The sequence below is a fragment of the Cryptomeria japonica genome, chromosome 3 (assembly GCF_030272615.1).
Source record: "Cryptomeria japonica chromosome 3, Sugi_1.0, whole genome shotgun sequence".
NCBI lineage: Eukaryota > Viridiplantae > Streptophyta > Pinopsida > Cupressales > Cupressaceae > Cryptomeria > Cryptomeria japonica.
Genome location: NC_081407.1, coordinates 309,152,771 through 309,170,536, shown reverse-complemented (window position 1 = coordinate 309,170,536; position 17,766 = coordinate 309,152,771). Strand labels below are relative to the sequence as shown.

Below are 17,766 nucleotides of genomic sequence, written 5' to 3'. Positions count from 1 at the left end.
ACAAGCTGAGGCATACCTCTCACAATACTTGATTTGCTAACCAATATCAAATTGTCAAAGTTCACATGACAAAACCTCTTGTGCTATAACCAACTGTCTTCAATCCTAGCCACCAAACAACTATTCACATTAGTATTCATATTAAAAAGATTACCTCTAGTTTGCTTTCTAGTAGCAATCAACTCTCCTTTACTTCCAAAGATCCTGCACACTCTACTCTTAAATTCAAGGAGATATCCTTTATCATTTAATTGTCCAACACTCAGTAAGCTATGTTTTAGTCCATCTACCCAAAAGACATCATTTGCATTACTTTTTCCATTCAATGAAATAGATCCTTTACCTTTAACCATGAGGGTGAGTTGTTACCAAACCTTACCACACCACCATCAAATTCTTCAAGAGATATGAACTTGTTTCTATCACCGGTCATGTGGTGTGAGAAACCACTATCTATTATCCATTCATTACTGCTATCCATATGTGATACCAAAGCTTTTTCATCAATCAAATCTTCCTTCACAACAACAAAGATAATTTCCTCATTGTCCTCTTCCTCAAATTCCTCATCTATCACACCTTCATCCACTGCAACATAGCAATGTTTCTTTCCTTTTCTTTTAAATTTCCTAAAATTTTCCTTTTTATCACCATTAGGAAAATTTGCAACAATGTGTCCAATCTTATTGCAGGAAAAACACTTCAGAGGAAGTTTACCTTTGTACTTACCGGTGCCTCTAGGAAATCTTTTAGCCAATAGTGCCTCAAGTTCCATAAGATGATATTCATCATCACCATCTCCTCTGCTACCACCATGACTAGACCTATAGTCATGATTATGACAAATATCAATTCCTTTCTTCACAGTTGTACCGGTTACAAAAGCCTTAAAAGCCAATTTAGACGACTTAGAAACACTATTATCAAAGTCGTTTAATTCAACTGTAGTCAATTTACCAATGAGGGAATCAACAGTAACATTATCTTTAGAAACATATCTCAACTCTTGCATTGAAGATACCCTAATAGCATATTGTGGTAAGAGAGTTCTAAGCATCTTACTAACAACAATATCTTCTTCAACTTTACCTCCAACACTCTTAATACCACCTACAACTTCCTTAATCCTTTGTCCATATTGTGCTATATTCTCACCATCAACCATTCTCATATCATCAAATTTTCCTCTAAGAATTTCTTCCTTAACCCTTTGTACATGTTCATCACCACCATAAATCAAATCTAATTTCACCCATTTTTCAAATGCAGTCTCTAATCCATGAACATCTATATACTCGAAGTCAGACAAAGTACTTACAATTTCTTCAAGTGCTTGGATGTTTTCTTGTTGCTCCTTAAGCTCATCAGGTGTCAGGGGACTGGTAGTAGGAGCCACATACTTGTTTATCACATGATGCCAAAACTGAGAACCCATTCCTTTAATATATATCTTTATCCGGCCACTCCATATCTGGTAGTTGTCCTTGGTAAACTTGGGACCTTCCTTCTTCATCATCTTTCTCAGGATCTTTTCCTCAAGGTGTTAAGCTTCTTCACACAGAGGACCTAAGGCTCTGATACCAATTGTTAATCTAAGAGGATCAGGTTAATACTGAGAGGGGGGTGAATTAGTATTAACAACAATTCATAACTTAAAACTTAAACTGATAAAACTTCACCAAATCAATCACAAACTAGTAATAAACAATTTACCAGTACTGGTAATCACTGATATCCAACTGTTAAATTGATTTATCATAATTTCTCATTAAGTGTTCATCAACATGCATAAACTGAAAGTAAATCAAAACAACACATCAAAAACATTCACCACATGAACACCAAAATTTTCACGTGGAAACCCAAATAGGGAAAAACCATGGTGGGAATTGGTACCCACAAGAATTGTGCACTCTTTCATAATGCAACCTGTTAGGAGCCTAGCCCGGTTAGGAGCTTACAATGATGCCCTATTAGGAGCATACCTTGTTAGGAGTAACCCGGTTAAGGGATTGCTATGATGAGCCTTGTTAGCAGTTTTGCCCTGTTAAAAGAAACCTCACAAGAGGATTTAAGACTCAGATGTTGAGCTACCCAGTTAAGGGATTTACAATTTATGGCTTGTTAGAACCTACCCAGTTAAGGGATTTTGTCTGCTGCAATTGTTAGGGAACAACAGATGAATGATCTGGAAATAGCACTAATTGCTTGCTTGTTCAGATCCAATTTAACTCCAATCTGCTACACTCTAGCAGATACACCACACTGGTTCAACTTCACACTCTTTACTCAAAATCACTGACACAACAAACATCAACTATATTGACCCAAATAACCTTTACGTCTTAGTCGGTTACAAAACCCTAGATACATCAAAATTCAAATGAATTTATAATTCAGATCATCATAACAATTTTCAAGACAATATCAGTCGTTGAATGACCGTAACTCATCACAATAACTTGATCTGATAGGTAGTCAATCCCATAAAACACTATTCTATGCTCTTCATTGTTTCCCAAGAAATTCCATCCTTAATCGCGCCAAAACATCGACTTATATTTTCATATGGATTATGCCACGTCACCATCAACATTTTAACATGATATAAATCACCGCCAAACCATAAAATATCATTGGTTAAAAGAATTTGTTACCGGTTCTAAAACCCTTCTTAAACCGTACATAAAATACAACATAAATCATAAACATGACTTCTAGTAATCAAAGTATGATGCGGTTCCGATCAAAGATGCATTACAATAATACAAATACATGTTCCAAACCTCAACCCTTGACTCATCACCAATCTCCATAACCAATCAAAATGTTTCCATGTTTACTGGTTAAGATCCTAATTCCCAATTCACTATCTTCATTACTGGTAAGGCATTTCCGGTAGACCCAAAAGACTTAGATGACAAAATAAACATGAAAAACATAGTTGCCACATAGTTTTCTATCAATGACAACACAAATAACTGATCAAATTCATTAAGCCAATAATCTCGATCTCTTCATCACTATATCATAACCAACAACCCTTTACCGGTTCATCAACATTCTCCATCAGCATCAGTTATGCCAATCATGCCAACACTTTGATGTGGGATTTATTTCTTTTTTAGATGCCAGGGTATTTTATGGGATCCTTTGTGTGGGGTTGGCTCCTACTGTGATTTTCTTCCTCTTCTACTAGTTCTATTGAGGTGGTGGCATTCCCTTTGGAGGTGGTGACATGCTTTTGGGAAGAGGTTAGAAGTTGTGCATTGGTGGTTGATCTTGACCTTGGATGCTTAGTCTTGGGCTGGTTACGATTGTGGTTTCCCCTTCTTGTGGATTCTTCATCTATTTATCCTATTGTGGTGGGATCCTCTTCTTTTGAGGTGGAGAGGAGTTCTTCAAGAGAGGTGGAATTCTACTTGTTGGAAACTTTTGCTACCTGGAGCTGGATGTTTTTGGGTTTTATGGTTAAACTCTTTGAGAAAAGATTTTGGATGCGTAAGTAATTTTTCATGGAGTCTTCTTCCATTCCTCCTGAGGCACGAGATACTCTTCTATTGAGGTGGAGAGGATCTCTTCAGGAGAGGCAGAGTTTAGTTTTTTAGAGGTTATAGTTGCTTGGTGCATAATGATCTTGTGTGCAATGGTTAAACCCTTTGTAATAACGTTATGAGAGCCTTTCCAAAACCCATGTTTTAGGTTAAGGGAGCCTTGTAAAACCCTTATGTTGTTGACATTTCTTGTCTATTGGCTTAGGCCTTGCAAGTGGCTTTGCCTATTCTTAGTTGCCCTATTATTTTTAGCTATTGGTTGGTTATTGTTTGTCTTTGTTTATATCTTCTTGCAACGTTCTACTTGTGGGTTTTGGAATCTCTCTAAGTCTAGAAGGTTTTGGGTCCCTTCAAAACTTGGTGTATAGGGTTTTAGGTCCCTCAAAACCTATTTGATGTCTAATAATTTTTTTTGAACCAAATCAAACCCTAAACCTAAACCAAATTGAATCCAAATCCTAAATCACATTGAGCCCTAACTCTAATACTAAACCAATAAAAACCTAAGCCTAAAACAAATCCTATATCATATTGAACCCTAACTCTAATACTAAACCAAATCAAACCCTAACCCCAAACTAAATTGAATTCTATCACTAACTATAAAACTAATTCTATCTCTAAGCATAACTCTAACCCTAATCCTAAGCCAAACACATATCCTAACTCTAACTATAATTCTATCTACATCCCTATCCCTAACCCTAATCTTTACCCTAACCCTAACCATAACTCTACCCTAACCCAATTTTATCTCTATCTATAATACTAACCCTATTCGTAACGAAAACCCTAACCCCAACTTTAAATCTATCTTTAACCCAAAGTCTAACTATAATCATAAAACTAATATTAATTATAATACAAACCCTAACCCTAACTATAGTTGTAAATCAAATTCTCTCTAACTGTAACAGTAACCCTGAACCTAACCCAAACCTTAACCCAACCCTAAATCTATCTCTGATTAAAACCCTAACCCTAATCATGAAATTAACACTTTTAGTTCAAGTCCTAACCTTGACCCTAATTTTATCTTAAACCCTTACCCTTTTCCTAATCCTAACCCTAACCATAAATTTGGGATTATTGTCAGTGTTTATTAGGATTACCTAATTAAAGTTTAATTACACTTATGGCTAGGATGATAATTCAAATAGAGTTAGGGTTAGATTTTAATAAGGGTAAATATCCTTGATTATGGTTAGGATAGAATTAGTGTTCTAAGGGTGAAAGTTCAAGTGAAGTTAGGTTAGAGTTTAATTTGGGTAAGGGTTTGCTTAGTGTCAGGATTAGGGTCTAATTAAGGTTCAACTTTGATTAGGGTTAGGATTTAATTAGGGTTAGGGTTTAATAATATTCAATTTTTTAATAATATTATTATGTCTTACATGTTGTGGCGTGACTCCTACTAGAATATATATCTTAAAGTTTAATCTATATAAAATATGCTGAAATATATCGAGACATTTAGTTTTTTCATTATTCAAATTTGATATATAAATTATTAAATTAAAAAAATTCAACAGCCCGATATATCTTAGCGTATTTATATATATTAAAATTTAAGATATATATGCTAGTAGTAATATTATTATTATAATATTAATATATGTCATATAATTTTTTACTTAAATATTTTTAATGTATTTAATTAAGAAAAGAGTAAAATATTGCTAAAATATAATATAATAATATATAATATTATAATAATATGATATACTATATTATATTATACTTAAATAATATATGTAGTAATAATAATATTAAAACATTAATGTATACTATAATTATTTATATAATATTTTAGTTGTAGTAAAAGTACTGCACTTTTAATTCATGATATATTTCTCAAAATCAAGAGCTACAATAATTTTATATATTATAAAATAATTTATATGAGCATTAGTTACTGCCCATGTTCCAATTAGCGTTCACTCCTTTCTCACCCAACCCCTAATTAGTAACTTTAAAAAATCCAAAAAATGATAACTAAAAGCCCATTATTAAATTTCACATGTACCAATAATGACTCACTTTTTAGCTTTTTTCTCCATAATTGGCCCATTTGTGCATGACTATTGGGGCATTTGTGCATGACTATTGGGGCATTTGTGCATAACTATTGGGTCATTTGTGCAGAAGTATTGTCAATTTTAAGTGCACAATTACTGGGGCATCTTTAAGTAGGTATAGGGAGACACTATTAAATGTGTATTTTTTGATCCTTGCATGCATAACAAGTCTCACAATGTGTGTCGTTACTACCTAGAATCCAAAACAATAGTTATAAGTTGTTCAGTCACATACGAAGACAACCCCCAAAAAGTCAAAATTCGATGTACAATTTAGGATCTATGGGTCTTAGAAGTTAGCTATAACAACTACCAGTACACTTCCCCTAGTTCATATTGTAAGCCAAATAGATTCAAGTAAAATAGCTTTTCAATAATTTAAAAAAAAATTGCGTCGAAGGTGAAAGGAAAAAAATTAATATGGAAAAAATTATGTTATGTTATTGGTAGAAAAATTGTTTTTTAATTTAATGCACCTTGCCTATAATTTTATGGCACAACTAAAAAATACATTATGATCCTTGTATAGAAAATTCACTCAAACCTTGCCAAATATATTTAAGGTCATTTTTTTGATTGGTAATATATTTAAGGCCATTTGATCGAAGGATTTATTGTTGATTAACCATTATTACGTGTAAATTATAAGTCCCATGATTATCTTTTGTAATCAGTTCTCTTAATTAATTGTATCAATGCTTAAATTGGCTCAAATAACTCTTGTATGACATAGCAATGTGAGGGTACAACGTGTCGGCTATTTTGACAGACATAAACTAGTGGAGGTATAATGTGCCAACCATTTAGGCTATTTACAATAGACACGAACTAGTGGGGGGTATAACACATTAGTTGTTTATTGCTCAACTTAGGAGTAAAGGCTAGCAATTGCACTTTGGTGTGCAATGGGTACGCCAAAGAGGTGTGGAATGTAAATTAGGTATAATTTTCTTTTCTTTTTTTGCATACTTTTCTACTATAAAGGAAATCAATTGGTAGGGTATTTAAAAAATGATGTAGTTTGTGTGTTGGGAAAATGGTGTCTCAACCTTGCATTTACATGAGGTTACTATTTATAGTAAGTTTTCATTGAGCATGATTTATAACAGTTTATCTATATGATCAGACTTTGTACTACTGTAGATAAGTTTTTGTGTTTTTCCTATGTGGATGCTTATTGTTCAAGTTTTCATATTATGAATTATTTTGAAGCTTATTTCCCCTACTTCATTCATTGTTATATAATGTTCATGTTTGTGTGACACTTGTATATAAATGATCGGTTGGTAATTATGAAGAGGGATTCATTCATTATTTTTATGATTGGTTACCTTGTCTTTAGAATATTTACAGTTAGAAATTTTGCCTTTCCCGCTTTCTAGTCAAAAGCACACCCCATAAAATCCTATAATCATATCATAAGAGGGAGTTGTACCTCTAAAATTCAGAGGAAAGTTGCAAAGATAAATGCAACTTATCCAACTGTTGATTGATAATTTGTTCTCTTGTGTAGGCATGGAGCCATATTGTTATATTATTGAAGGTATCAAAATCTGTTAACTAACAAGTTGCAAACTAGAAAGAAAATAAAATGTTTGAGGACTAATAATGGCGGTGAATTTTTCTCTAATGATTTTGATAGATTCTATAAATACCATGGCATTAATAGACAAAAGACAACTTCGTATTCTCCACAACAAAATAGAGTTGCAGAAAGAATGAATAGGGCACTGATGGAGAAGGCTAGGAGTATGTTGAGTGGTGCTATTATAGAACAAAAGTTTTGGGCTGAAGTTGTTGCCACTTCTTGCTACTTGATTAACAAGTCTCCTACATCGGATCTTGTTGATAAAACGACTATGGAAGCATGGTCGGGTCACAAGCCTTCATTGAGACGTCTTAGAGTTTTTGGTAGTGAGGCATATGCACATATGCTAAAGGAGAAGCGAACAAAGTTGGAGAACAAGGTTGTGTAATGTATCTTAATTGAATACAGTTATGGTGTGAAAGGATACAAGTTTTGGGATCCTATTGCACAAAAGGTAATACATAGTAGAAGTGATATTTTTAGAGAAATTAAGTTTTCTTTTGTTAAATTGCAGCCAAAACAAACTAAACAAGATGATTTGATTCGATTCCCTTCTACACTTGAAAGAGTTGAATCGAGACCCCTAGATAGGCAAGAAATTGAGGACAACTCATCTAGCTCTGAATCTTTAGAATAGGAGGAAGAACCTCCAACTCAGCTTTTTCGAAGGTTACAAGAAATAGACAACCACCTGAAAGGTATTCAGTGCTTGATGATTGGATATGTATTTTTGCTTTATATACTAATATGGATGAACCTAGATTTGTAGAAGAGGCATTAGGTATGAATGAGAATAAATCCTGGAAGATTGCTAATATGGAAGAAGAAATGGTAGCTTTGAAAAAGAATGACACATAGGATCTTGTACTGTTGCTTGAAGGATGAAAACATGTTGGCTGTAAACAAATGTTCAAAAAAAAGATTGGTTCAGATGGAGGCATTGAAAAGTATAAACCAAGGTTAGTTGCAATAGGCTACTCTTAGGTTGAGGGTGCTTATTATGGTAAGATATTTTCTCCCCTTGCAAAAATGGCTTTCATTAGAATTTGCTTTCTATTGTTGTTTCTTATGCTTTAGAGGTTGAGCAAATGGATGTGAAAACTGCTTTCCTTCATGGTGATTTGGAGGAGGATATATATATGACACAACCAGAGCACTATGTGGTAAAAGGTAAAAGTAATTTGGTTTATAAATTAAAGAAATCTCTGTATAGCCTCAAATAGAGTCCTAGGATGTGGTACCATAAATTTGATACATATGTGTTGAGCTTGGGATTTGAGCGTTCTAAATCAAATCATTGTGTTTATTTTAAATTTGATGGTGATTATTTCTTGTACATTGCATTGTATGTTGTGATATTTTATTCATTGGTAAAGGGAAAGGTATGATTTCAGAACTAAATTCTTAGCTTGCTGCTAAATTTGAAATGAAAGATCTTGGTGTAGCGAAACAAATTCTTGGGATGGAAATTAGAAGAGATAGAGTGAACAAAAAGCTATGTCTAGGCTAGAGTAAGTATGTGAATTTCATTTTGTGGAGGTTCAACATGCAATATTGTAGACCAAAATTATGTGTTCCTTTTATAGTTGGCACAAAATTATGTTTCAGAATGTCGTACATATCCATCAGAGATGGAAGACATGAGTAGAGTACCTTATCAGAGTGCAATTGGAAGTTTGATGTATACTATGGTCTGTACTAGACCAGATAGTGCCAAGCAGGGGGAGTTCTTTCCAAATATATGTCTAATCCTAGTAGAGTTCATTAGGATGCAGTCAAAATAGTCTTTAGATATTTGAAGGGTACCTTAGAGTATTTCTGTGTATTATCATGGTAATTTGGTTGGAGACATAATTTCCCTTAATATTCATGGTTATGTGGATTCAGACTGGGTAGGTGATATTGATAGTAGAAGATCCACTGGTGCTTATGTGTTTACTGTATTTGGTGGTGCAATTAGTTGGATGAGTAAGTGATAGGTTGTGGTTCCTTTGTCTACTACATAAGCAGAGTATATGGCAACTACTCATGCTTGTAAATAAGCTATTTGGTTTAAGAGGCTGTGTTAAGATATTTGAATAAAACAAGGTGCAATGACACTTTATCATGATAGTCAGAGTCTACCTGGCTAAGAACTCGACAATTCATGTCTGGACCAAACACATTGATGTTCAATATCATTTTTTTAGAGATATGGTCGAAGATGGCAGTGTGAAGCTAGTTAAGGTAGAAAATTTGATGAATGTTGCAGATTCTTTTATTAAGGTTGTGAGAATAGAGAAGTTTAGATGGTGTTCGAAGTCTATGGGCCTCGTGGCTCCTAACAATTAATTTATTGTGTTGATACTCTCTTTGCTCTTGCAAGGTGTTTGACAAGTAAAAGAATGTTGAGAAAATGGTGTCTCAACCTTACATTTACATGAGGTTACTATTTATAGTAATTTTTTATTTGACTACGAAATGGTACAAAATTCTCCCCAAAGCTTTAGATTGGCTAGATAAGCATGCTGATAAATTTTCGTCGCAAGATCATAGCTAGTTTTAAAGATATTAAAGTTTTCATTTTGGAAGGTGCAATGAAAGGTTTAAATTTAATTTTGAGGACTTTAAACCCTTCAAAATGCCTTGAAAAGTGAGCATAAATAGCGTAGTAGGTTACTAGGTGATAAAGCACTTCGCGAGCTTTCTGATGCTTCAAATGATTCGTCAATCGGACACCCAGTTCACAATTTATGGCCTCCGGAAGTTTAGACTCCTAAAATAAGAAATATAAAATACATTAGACCCATAAATGAGTTGTAAAAGGGAGGGACACATGTTGATGTGTGTTTTGACACATCATAGGGCATCTAGATTGGAGACAAGGTCGGTTCCACTTTATCGGGTGGTTTTAGCCCATGGTTTTGTAATATCGTTTGATGGTTTCTTGTATTGTATCTCCTATATATGAGGTGCGTGAGATAGAGGTTGTGTGTAAGAGTCTTATGGCTATTGAGTTACCTCTGAATCTCTAATTAGTGACCTACTCCTGTGAAGAGCTTGCTCTGCAAGTATATTGTAATTTGTTATTGATTGTTGAATAATATATTGAGCTGCTTTTGGAGTGTGGGGTTTTTCTCCCGAAAGGGTTTTCCCCACGTAAATCACTATGTTGTGGTATGCATGTTATTATGTCTATTTTTGTTAAGTTTCTGTAACTATTGTAACGATTTGATTTTTTTTTTTGCATTACCCTTTGTAGAGATATAAAATTGATTAAATTAATATTTAATTAATTATCCCTTTATCTCTTGATTAATTTAATTAATAATTTTATCTTATTATTCTCCTAAATTAATTAAATTACATTTAATTTATTTTCCCCTTCCACATATATAATTAATTACACATGTCTCATTTATCAAACTCACCTTTAGGGAAATATTCCAATTTTATTCCTAATCATAATTAACTAAATTAATTCATAATTAATTAAGCTAATTTTATGATTCCTACAAACCTATCTTTTAATCACCCTGTTAAACTAATTAACCCAAAGCCTAATCCCTATTAGTATTTATTCAAATTTAAAAATACTACACACCTACCCATGTCATCTCACCCATCCACATCATCTTTGACCAAGGGGTTCTCACACATGTTTGAGAATTGATCTTCCCCATAGAGCCACCCTACACTTTCCTCTTTTGGCCCGTATGTCATAGACCCCCTTTTCCTAGTCCTTAGACCTTTATGCAAATGTTCCACTTGTCAACTTTAGACTTCCCAAGGTTGCTCAAACATGTGTGAGTGCACCTTCCCATTTTATCTAGGATAGTTGGACTTCCCAAGGTTGCTCACACATGTGTGAGCACACATTCCCCTTTTCCCTATGACAATTATTCTTCCCAAGATGTTCTCACACATGTGTGAGCACACTTACCCTTGCACTCCTCTTCTCCTTGTGACACTTGTCACAAGGTTAAGCCTTCAAATATGGGACCACACTCCCTTTCAATCTGAGTCCTTCACCATCCTTTTAATCTTGGCCATCCATTTCTAAGCCCCAAAATCTATAAATTGAACCCTTCTCTCTTATCAAATCATCCACTTTTCATCATAATCTTATGCTGCCTTTTTGGGTTGCATATCCACCTCACTAGTATCCTTATGTTGTCCTTATGAGAACATAAATCATTTCCATGGTACCCTCACCATGCCCAAGTCAACATCCACTCATCCACACTATGTTGTTATGCAAGTTTAGATCATTCCACACTTAACCCCACACATCTCTCCCACTCTTCATTTGTCAAACTCGAAGCAATGTGGTTTGTGGAGACAAGGAGGACAAGGAAGATTCATGGCAATGTGAGTGTCATGAGGGAGTTTGTCTATTTCGTTCACGTCTCTTATGTTTTATTTCAATCTTTCTTGGTATACTTCAAGATGGTTGGATTTATGATTATTCACTAATCCTTACTAATCATTTTGATGTATTACACCATCCTCTCAAGGTTAGTGTAGGAAGTTATTCTGCTACTTAACTTCCTTACATTGTGCAACAAAGTTTTCAATGGAGAAGTGATAATTTGAATAAATTATGCATCCTCTTACAAGGATCAAAACATTATTAAAACAAAACCCTTGAATCAAGAAGATAAATAGGCTCCTCCATTACCAATATGATAAAGTTATATTTGTAATAGGGAGAGAGGGAGAGAGAGGGGGATAGATAAAGAGGGAAGATAAAGAGGGAGAGAGGGGTAAGAAGATAGAAATAGGGGACACAAGTAGAGAGGAAGATAGAGATACAAATGGGGATGGATATGGAGAAGGAGAGGAAGAGTTAAAGAGAGATGGGAGAGAGGGATGGATTAAGATGGAAGAGATAAACCATGTTTGTAAGGTTGAAGAATTCATGCATATATTGTATGGTACCAATTCACATGTGATCTAGGTATTCAAATCTTGAGAATATGGGTAAGTTTTGATACCAATTATCGATTATATTTAATTGTGAGACATGATTATAAATCTTAGTAATGTAGGTCAAGTTGTAGTGTATCAATTATGGCGTACATTTTATAATACGATGTACACTTAGACACTTTAAGACATGGAGCATAGTTTATGTTACCAAATTATATGTACTCCATGTTTAAAAACTTGTGAGAGTGACAAAAGTTGTATGGTATTGATGACGAGTTATATTTGACCATACCCCTATCAAAAAACCTTTAATATATTATTGTGATCCACAATTACAAATTTTAAGTATGTTAAGTGAACTATCATCTTACCAATTTTAGGCTACATTTGATTGTGATCAATATTTACAAATATAAAGAACTTGATCTAAATTACAGGTTATTGATTGTTCATTGCATTCAACATTGGTCCATGTTTACAAATATTAAGAATGTTAGGTGGGTTCTAGTCTAACAACAACATGGGTTTTATTTTTTTGAAATGTTATCCATGTTTTAATGTGGAGTAAGAGAAATAATAAACATATTAGATATTTAATATTTTTATCGATTTATTATTTAATTATAAAAATATATTATGATTAACTATATTTTTATATACTATTAAAATTTAAATATATTGTTAATATAAAATAATATTATAAGATTGTATTTATAATACAGATTTAGTTTCATATATTTTGTATAATAAAAAAATGTATACCAATTACCTTTATTATTTATTTTGTATTTTTTGTTGTATATAATTAATTCTATAAATGTATATAATATAAAACAAGTTTAATTGTATAAGTTTTTATTTCACATTTTGATATAATTTTTAATTTATGATCGAAGAATTATTAAAAATATACTTAAAATAAAATAATAAAAAGATTTATAATATACATTCAATTTCAAGTTATTTCTTGTATAATTTTCACACATTCAACATTAAAACAATAATATTATATTAATAAATATTAAATTAAATTAAATTTCAATATATTATACAATAAATAAAATTATCATAATATAATATTTATACCATTTATTTATTTTTATTTTTATTATTTCACAATAAAAATATTTAAATAAAAACAATCTATTATACTATGCATACAAAAGATACAATGATTAAATTTTTTTGGAATTAAATCTTTTTAATACTCTGATCTCTAATCAACTATTAAAAAAAACTAATAATACTAAAATACTTAAAATATCTTTTAAAAAATTAGAATATTAACCTAATTGTAAAAAAAAAAAGGTGTGCGCCCCATATACCTATTCCTCCTAACTTGGATCCACAATAACATAAACACTTTAATTGTTTTTTCATCTTTTAATTTAAGCTCATCTACAACTACTTAGGCAATGTCAAAAATGTCGAAGCATATTTTCAAACGCAATACAGAGCACATTACTGCAACCGAGGTATGTCGTGTCGTCCTGTCAAAAATGACAGTGAAAAAGGTAAGGACAAATTCTCTATACATATTGCAAAACAGCTTGCATCTCCGCAAAACAGCTTCGGGATGCACGCGGAAAACTGGGAAGGAAAAACAATAAAGAAAAACAGTGGGAAAGCAGAAAAATCGAAAAGTAAAAATAAAAAATCATCTGTTTGTTATAAGGAAACGCCTTCGGTAACGAGGAGGTTGCAGTCTAGGAACAAGAAGGGTCGGCGAATCATAAGCTGCAAGAGGGTTTGTTTTCGCATCACAGCAGATGGCATCAGAAATGCAGAGACCATCATCCAGTCCGCTTGTGGAATCAAGCGCAAAGGCCAGAACGTCAGGTAATGAGTGTCATGACAAACCACTCATTACCATGAGCACGGGAATAACCACTGTTAGAAGGGTTAAAAGAGGCGACTCAAACGAGCTATGTAAAACTCCCCAAAAGGAGAAATGTACAGAGTCCGAAGTGTCTGCCATTGATAAGTTGGCTGATATTGCTAAAGATAAGATTCAGACGCTGACACGAGAAAATACAGAGTTGAAGCGTAAGTTGGTTACTTTTCCCAGGAGGGTTTTCCATTCCTTAGATTTATATTCCAATAATGAGTGAATGCGAAGTTAGTGCTTGTCAGAGGATATTGAAAAATGTGTCTGCCTCCACCACAACGCATAAGACTAGAGTTGAGCACATCAAACAGACTTTAGATGGTTGTACAGGAAAATTGGAGAAGCAGGTTGAAGATTTTGGCATTCCGAGCGTCAGAAAAAGCGATGGCAAGTTTATTTCCCTGGCTGAATTTAATGAAGTGGTAGATTCCTTTGTGGCCGAGTTTGAGTCCAGGGTGCGGAGTTGCGAGCGTCAACGTAATGAACAAGTTATAAATTTAGTCATGTTCGCGACAGCTCGTGTGGAAAGGAGTGCACTTGCTCGGGAGTTCATCCAGGAAACGATTCAGCCATTGTTGAAGGAGTTGAACGAAACAAAAGTGCGTGTTGAGAGAAGGCTTATCATTAACACCCTTCAGATCGAGGAGGATTATGTTTCATGTAAGGAGGCCGTTGAAGTGAAGGTGTCAGCAAAATGAAGAATGGGGATGGGCTCCGGATAGTGTTATATTATCATCCTCAATCATTCTTGGGGTTTGAAACCCATTTGGTTAGTAGCTTGTTTTAGGATCTGTTGAACATAGCCAAAGCATTTTCTTAAGCTATTTTGTAATTTATGTTACGGGTCAGAATGATTTTGCATGATTAAGCTGTTTATCTTTATGATTGTGTGTTATTTTCTAAACGCTTGTGATAAATCTTGAATTATAAAGAGAATGCATGTTGGTTTATACAAACAATGGCCAAATATTGGCAGGACAAATTTGACAAACAGGGTATGGATATTTGAATTATGATATTAGTTGCAGGATAAATCCACTGTTGACTCCTAAAAAGTAAAGCAACAATGTTAAACCATTAATCTTCAGCTTTGTGGCCTGCGTTTTATCTTTAGGTGTTGAAATTTCAGCTCATGAAAATCGTATGACAAATATAATATTCTAATTACTGCCATATATTGAACAATTTGAATGGCCTGCACCCTTACTGACCATGGAAGCAAGCACTTGTACCCCTGCATATTTAGCATCCCAAGATAACTTCATCATGCTTCATCCTATTCTGCCAATGGAATCTGCATTATCTGTCAAGTAATTGAAGTAGTTATGATCCCCAGTTGCTCTATGAAGCCAACAGTAATTCATCCTGTAAGAAATATATTAAGTGTATAAAGAAAACACGTAGTTCTTAAAGCACATCATTTACAAGCATTTGCATTTGTGTAAGAAAGATAAGATAGATAGAACTTATTTTGTATCCACTGATCGACCCGTGAAACTTTAAAACATTAGTAATGCTACCGTCATACTTTCCATGTATTCGTCAACAAAGTCAAAGAGCCGTAAAATAATCACAAAAATTGAACAAAAGATTAGATGATAATTTTAGTATAATTTTAAACTGTCATACTATCCCCTGTATTCGTCAGCAAAGTCAAAAGAGCTGTAAAATAGTCGCAAAAACTGAACAAAACATTAGATTGCAGCATGAAACAGGATAATTTTAATATAATCAAGGCGGAAAATTTGCATTTGTTTGAATTCAAACAAACCTAGGTGGCATGATTGAGAAGCCCATTAGAGTAAACAGGATTTTAATATAATTTTAAACTGTCATACTTTTCCCCTGTATTCGTCAGCAAAGTCAAAAGAGCTGTAAAATAGTCGCAAAAATTGAACAAAACATTAGATTGCAGCATGAAACAGGATAATTTTAATATAGTCAAGGCGGAAAATTTGCATTTGTTTGAATTCAAACAAACCTATGTTACATGATTGAGAAGCCCATTAGAGTAAACAGGATTAGAGTCCTTGAAAATTATAGAGGTAGCAGCCATAGCAGCAGCTATTTCTCCTGCAAGATCTGACCCAAGGTCCTTGGTATTAATCTTGTATGCATGTCTAGGGGTTGTCAATGATAGCTATTGAGAACTTAACCGTAAAAAATTAATGATAAAGCAAAGCCCGCGTAACTTATGAATTTACTACTAAAAGTCAATGGCCAGAGATTTGTAAATAAAATTCTACAACCCAATTTTATGTGAGAAATGTTAGTGCAACTTCTTGTCCGTTATTTACGGTATGACTGTCTATCATTTACGGGTTATTGCAGTTGCACACCAATCATGTAGTTTACATCTAAGGTAATGAAAGAGAGTTGCAGTTTTAACTCTGTCACTTCCACAGTAATTTCTATTACCTGCGGTTATTTATTCTTTGTAATTCGTGCAATTCATGCAGATTGTAAATTATGGAATTTCCTTTTATTCGCAGTTTTAATTTTTACTCTATTTTTCATCTGCAAGTTTTGTTTTTCTCTTCCTGCTAGATTCATATTCTATCTTGAAGGATCAGTTGCAAATTTTACATGGTATCAGAGGACATGGGAGCTATATCATAAACAATCATCTTTTGCAGTTACTGAGGATTAGAGTTATGCGAGCTATATCATAAACAATCATCTTTTGCAGTTACTGAGGATTAGAGTTATGGGAGCTATATCATAAACAATCATCTTTTGCAGTTACTGAGGATTAGAGTTACTAGAAATCTTTTGCAGTTACTGAGGATTAGAGTTATTAGAAAGGACGGATTTTCCATTGTCTTGGAGGGTGTCTCTTAATGTCTTTTGTGTAATAACAAATTGAGATAAAGTTCCATTCATAGGAGGTTAATCATGTCTCTTGATAATTATTTTCATCCTTCTGTTGTCAAGCTAACTTCAAAGAACTATTTAAAGAATCAATGCCTTGGGCAGTATCTACTACCCTATCTCCTTGGACTCGTTCTTGAGCCAAGTGACTATGAACCGAAAAATGCATGATTTAACAGTAATGACACGGTCACTAATATGTATTACTATTTCTTAGGATACTCTACATCACATAGAGCACACCGAGTGTTGCAATGTCCCCTCTTCAGTGACAGGCTATAGGGAGTCAAATTCTGGCCGGCAGCATTCCCCAGGCTAGGATTAATGAATTAAATAAGGGAATGAGGGATTAATTTAATTTGTGGCCCAAAAAGCTAATGATTGGAGATTAAATATTATAACTCATCATTATAACTTAAGTAGGGGCCATTTCAAGTTATGAAGTTATTTTTCCTAGGCAACTAAACATGAGGGTCATTTAATAATTAATAAACCTTGTACTATTTGCCTAAGTCAGCCAAGGGAGAAATTTCTAGAAGCATCGATGGGTTCTAGAAGAGTTAGCAGCTTATTATAAATAGAGATCAATGTTCTTAGAAGAGGATCGATTAAGTATTATCATTTGTCTTCTTTATCAATTAAGAGCTCTGCAATCCAGTGTATACACAGGACGAAAACCCTGTCTTCTGCAGCCTGGATGCAACCCCAGGTCTGTTTGTGGCGACACCATTGATTGGACAGCAATAAAGCACTGCCATACTCCTATCACTGTGGTAGAAGATGTCCAGCCACCGTTTTGGGACCTCAAACTCATACTTCAGCCAGCATTTGTGGGGGTTTGGAATCAGCTATCAGCAAACTCTGTAATTCTGTAGAAGC

General features: G+C 33.8%; 1 protein-coding gene across 1 annotated transcript; it reads left to right on the top strand.

Annotated features, from left to right (window-relative positions):
* Positions 1-13,673: 13,673 nt before the first annotated feature.
* LOC131874612 (uncharacterized) lies at positions 13,674-14,972 on the top strand. The gene has a single exon (XM_059218256.1). It carries the CDS (start codon positions 14,232-14,234, stop codon positions 14,712-14,714), a length of 483 nt encoding a protein of 160 aa, XP_059074239.1. The 5' UTR covers positions 13,674-14,231; the 3' UTR covers positions 14,715-14,972.
* The last annotated feature ends 2,794 nt before the right edge of the window (positions 14,973-17,766 follow it).

Coding starts and splice junctions, on each gene's coding strand:
- LOC131874612 (XM_059218256.1), top strand. CDS start 14,232: ATGAGTGAATGCGAAGTTAGTGCTTGTCAGAGGATATTGAAAAATGTG.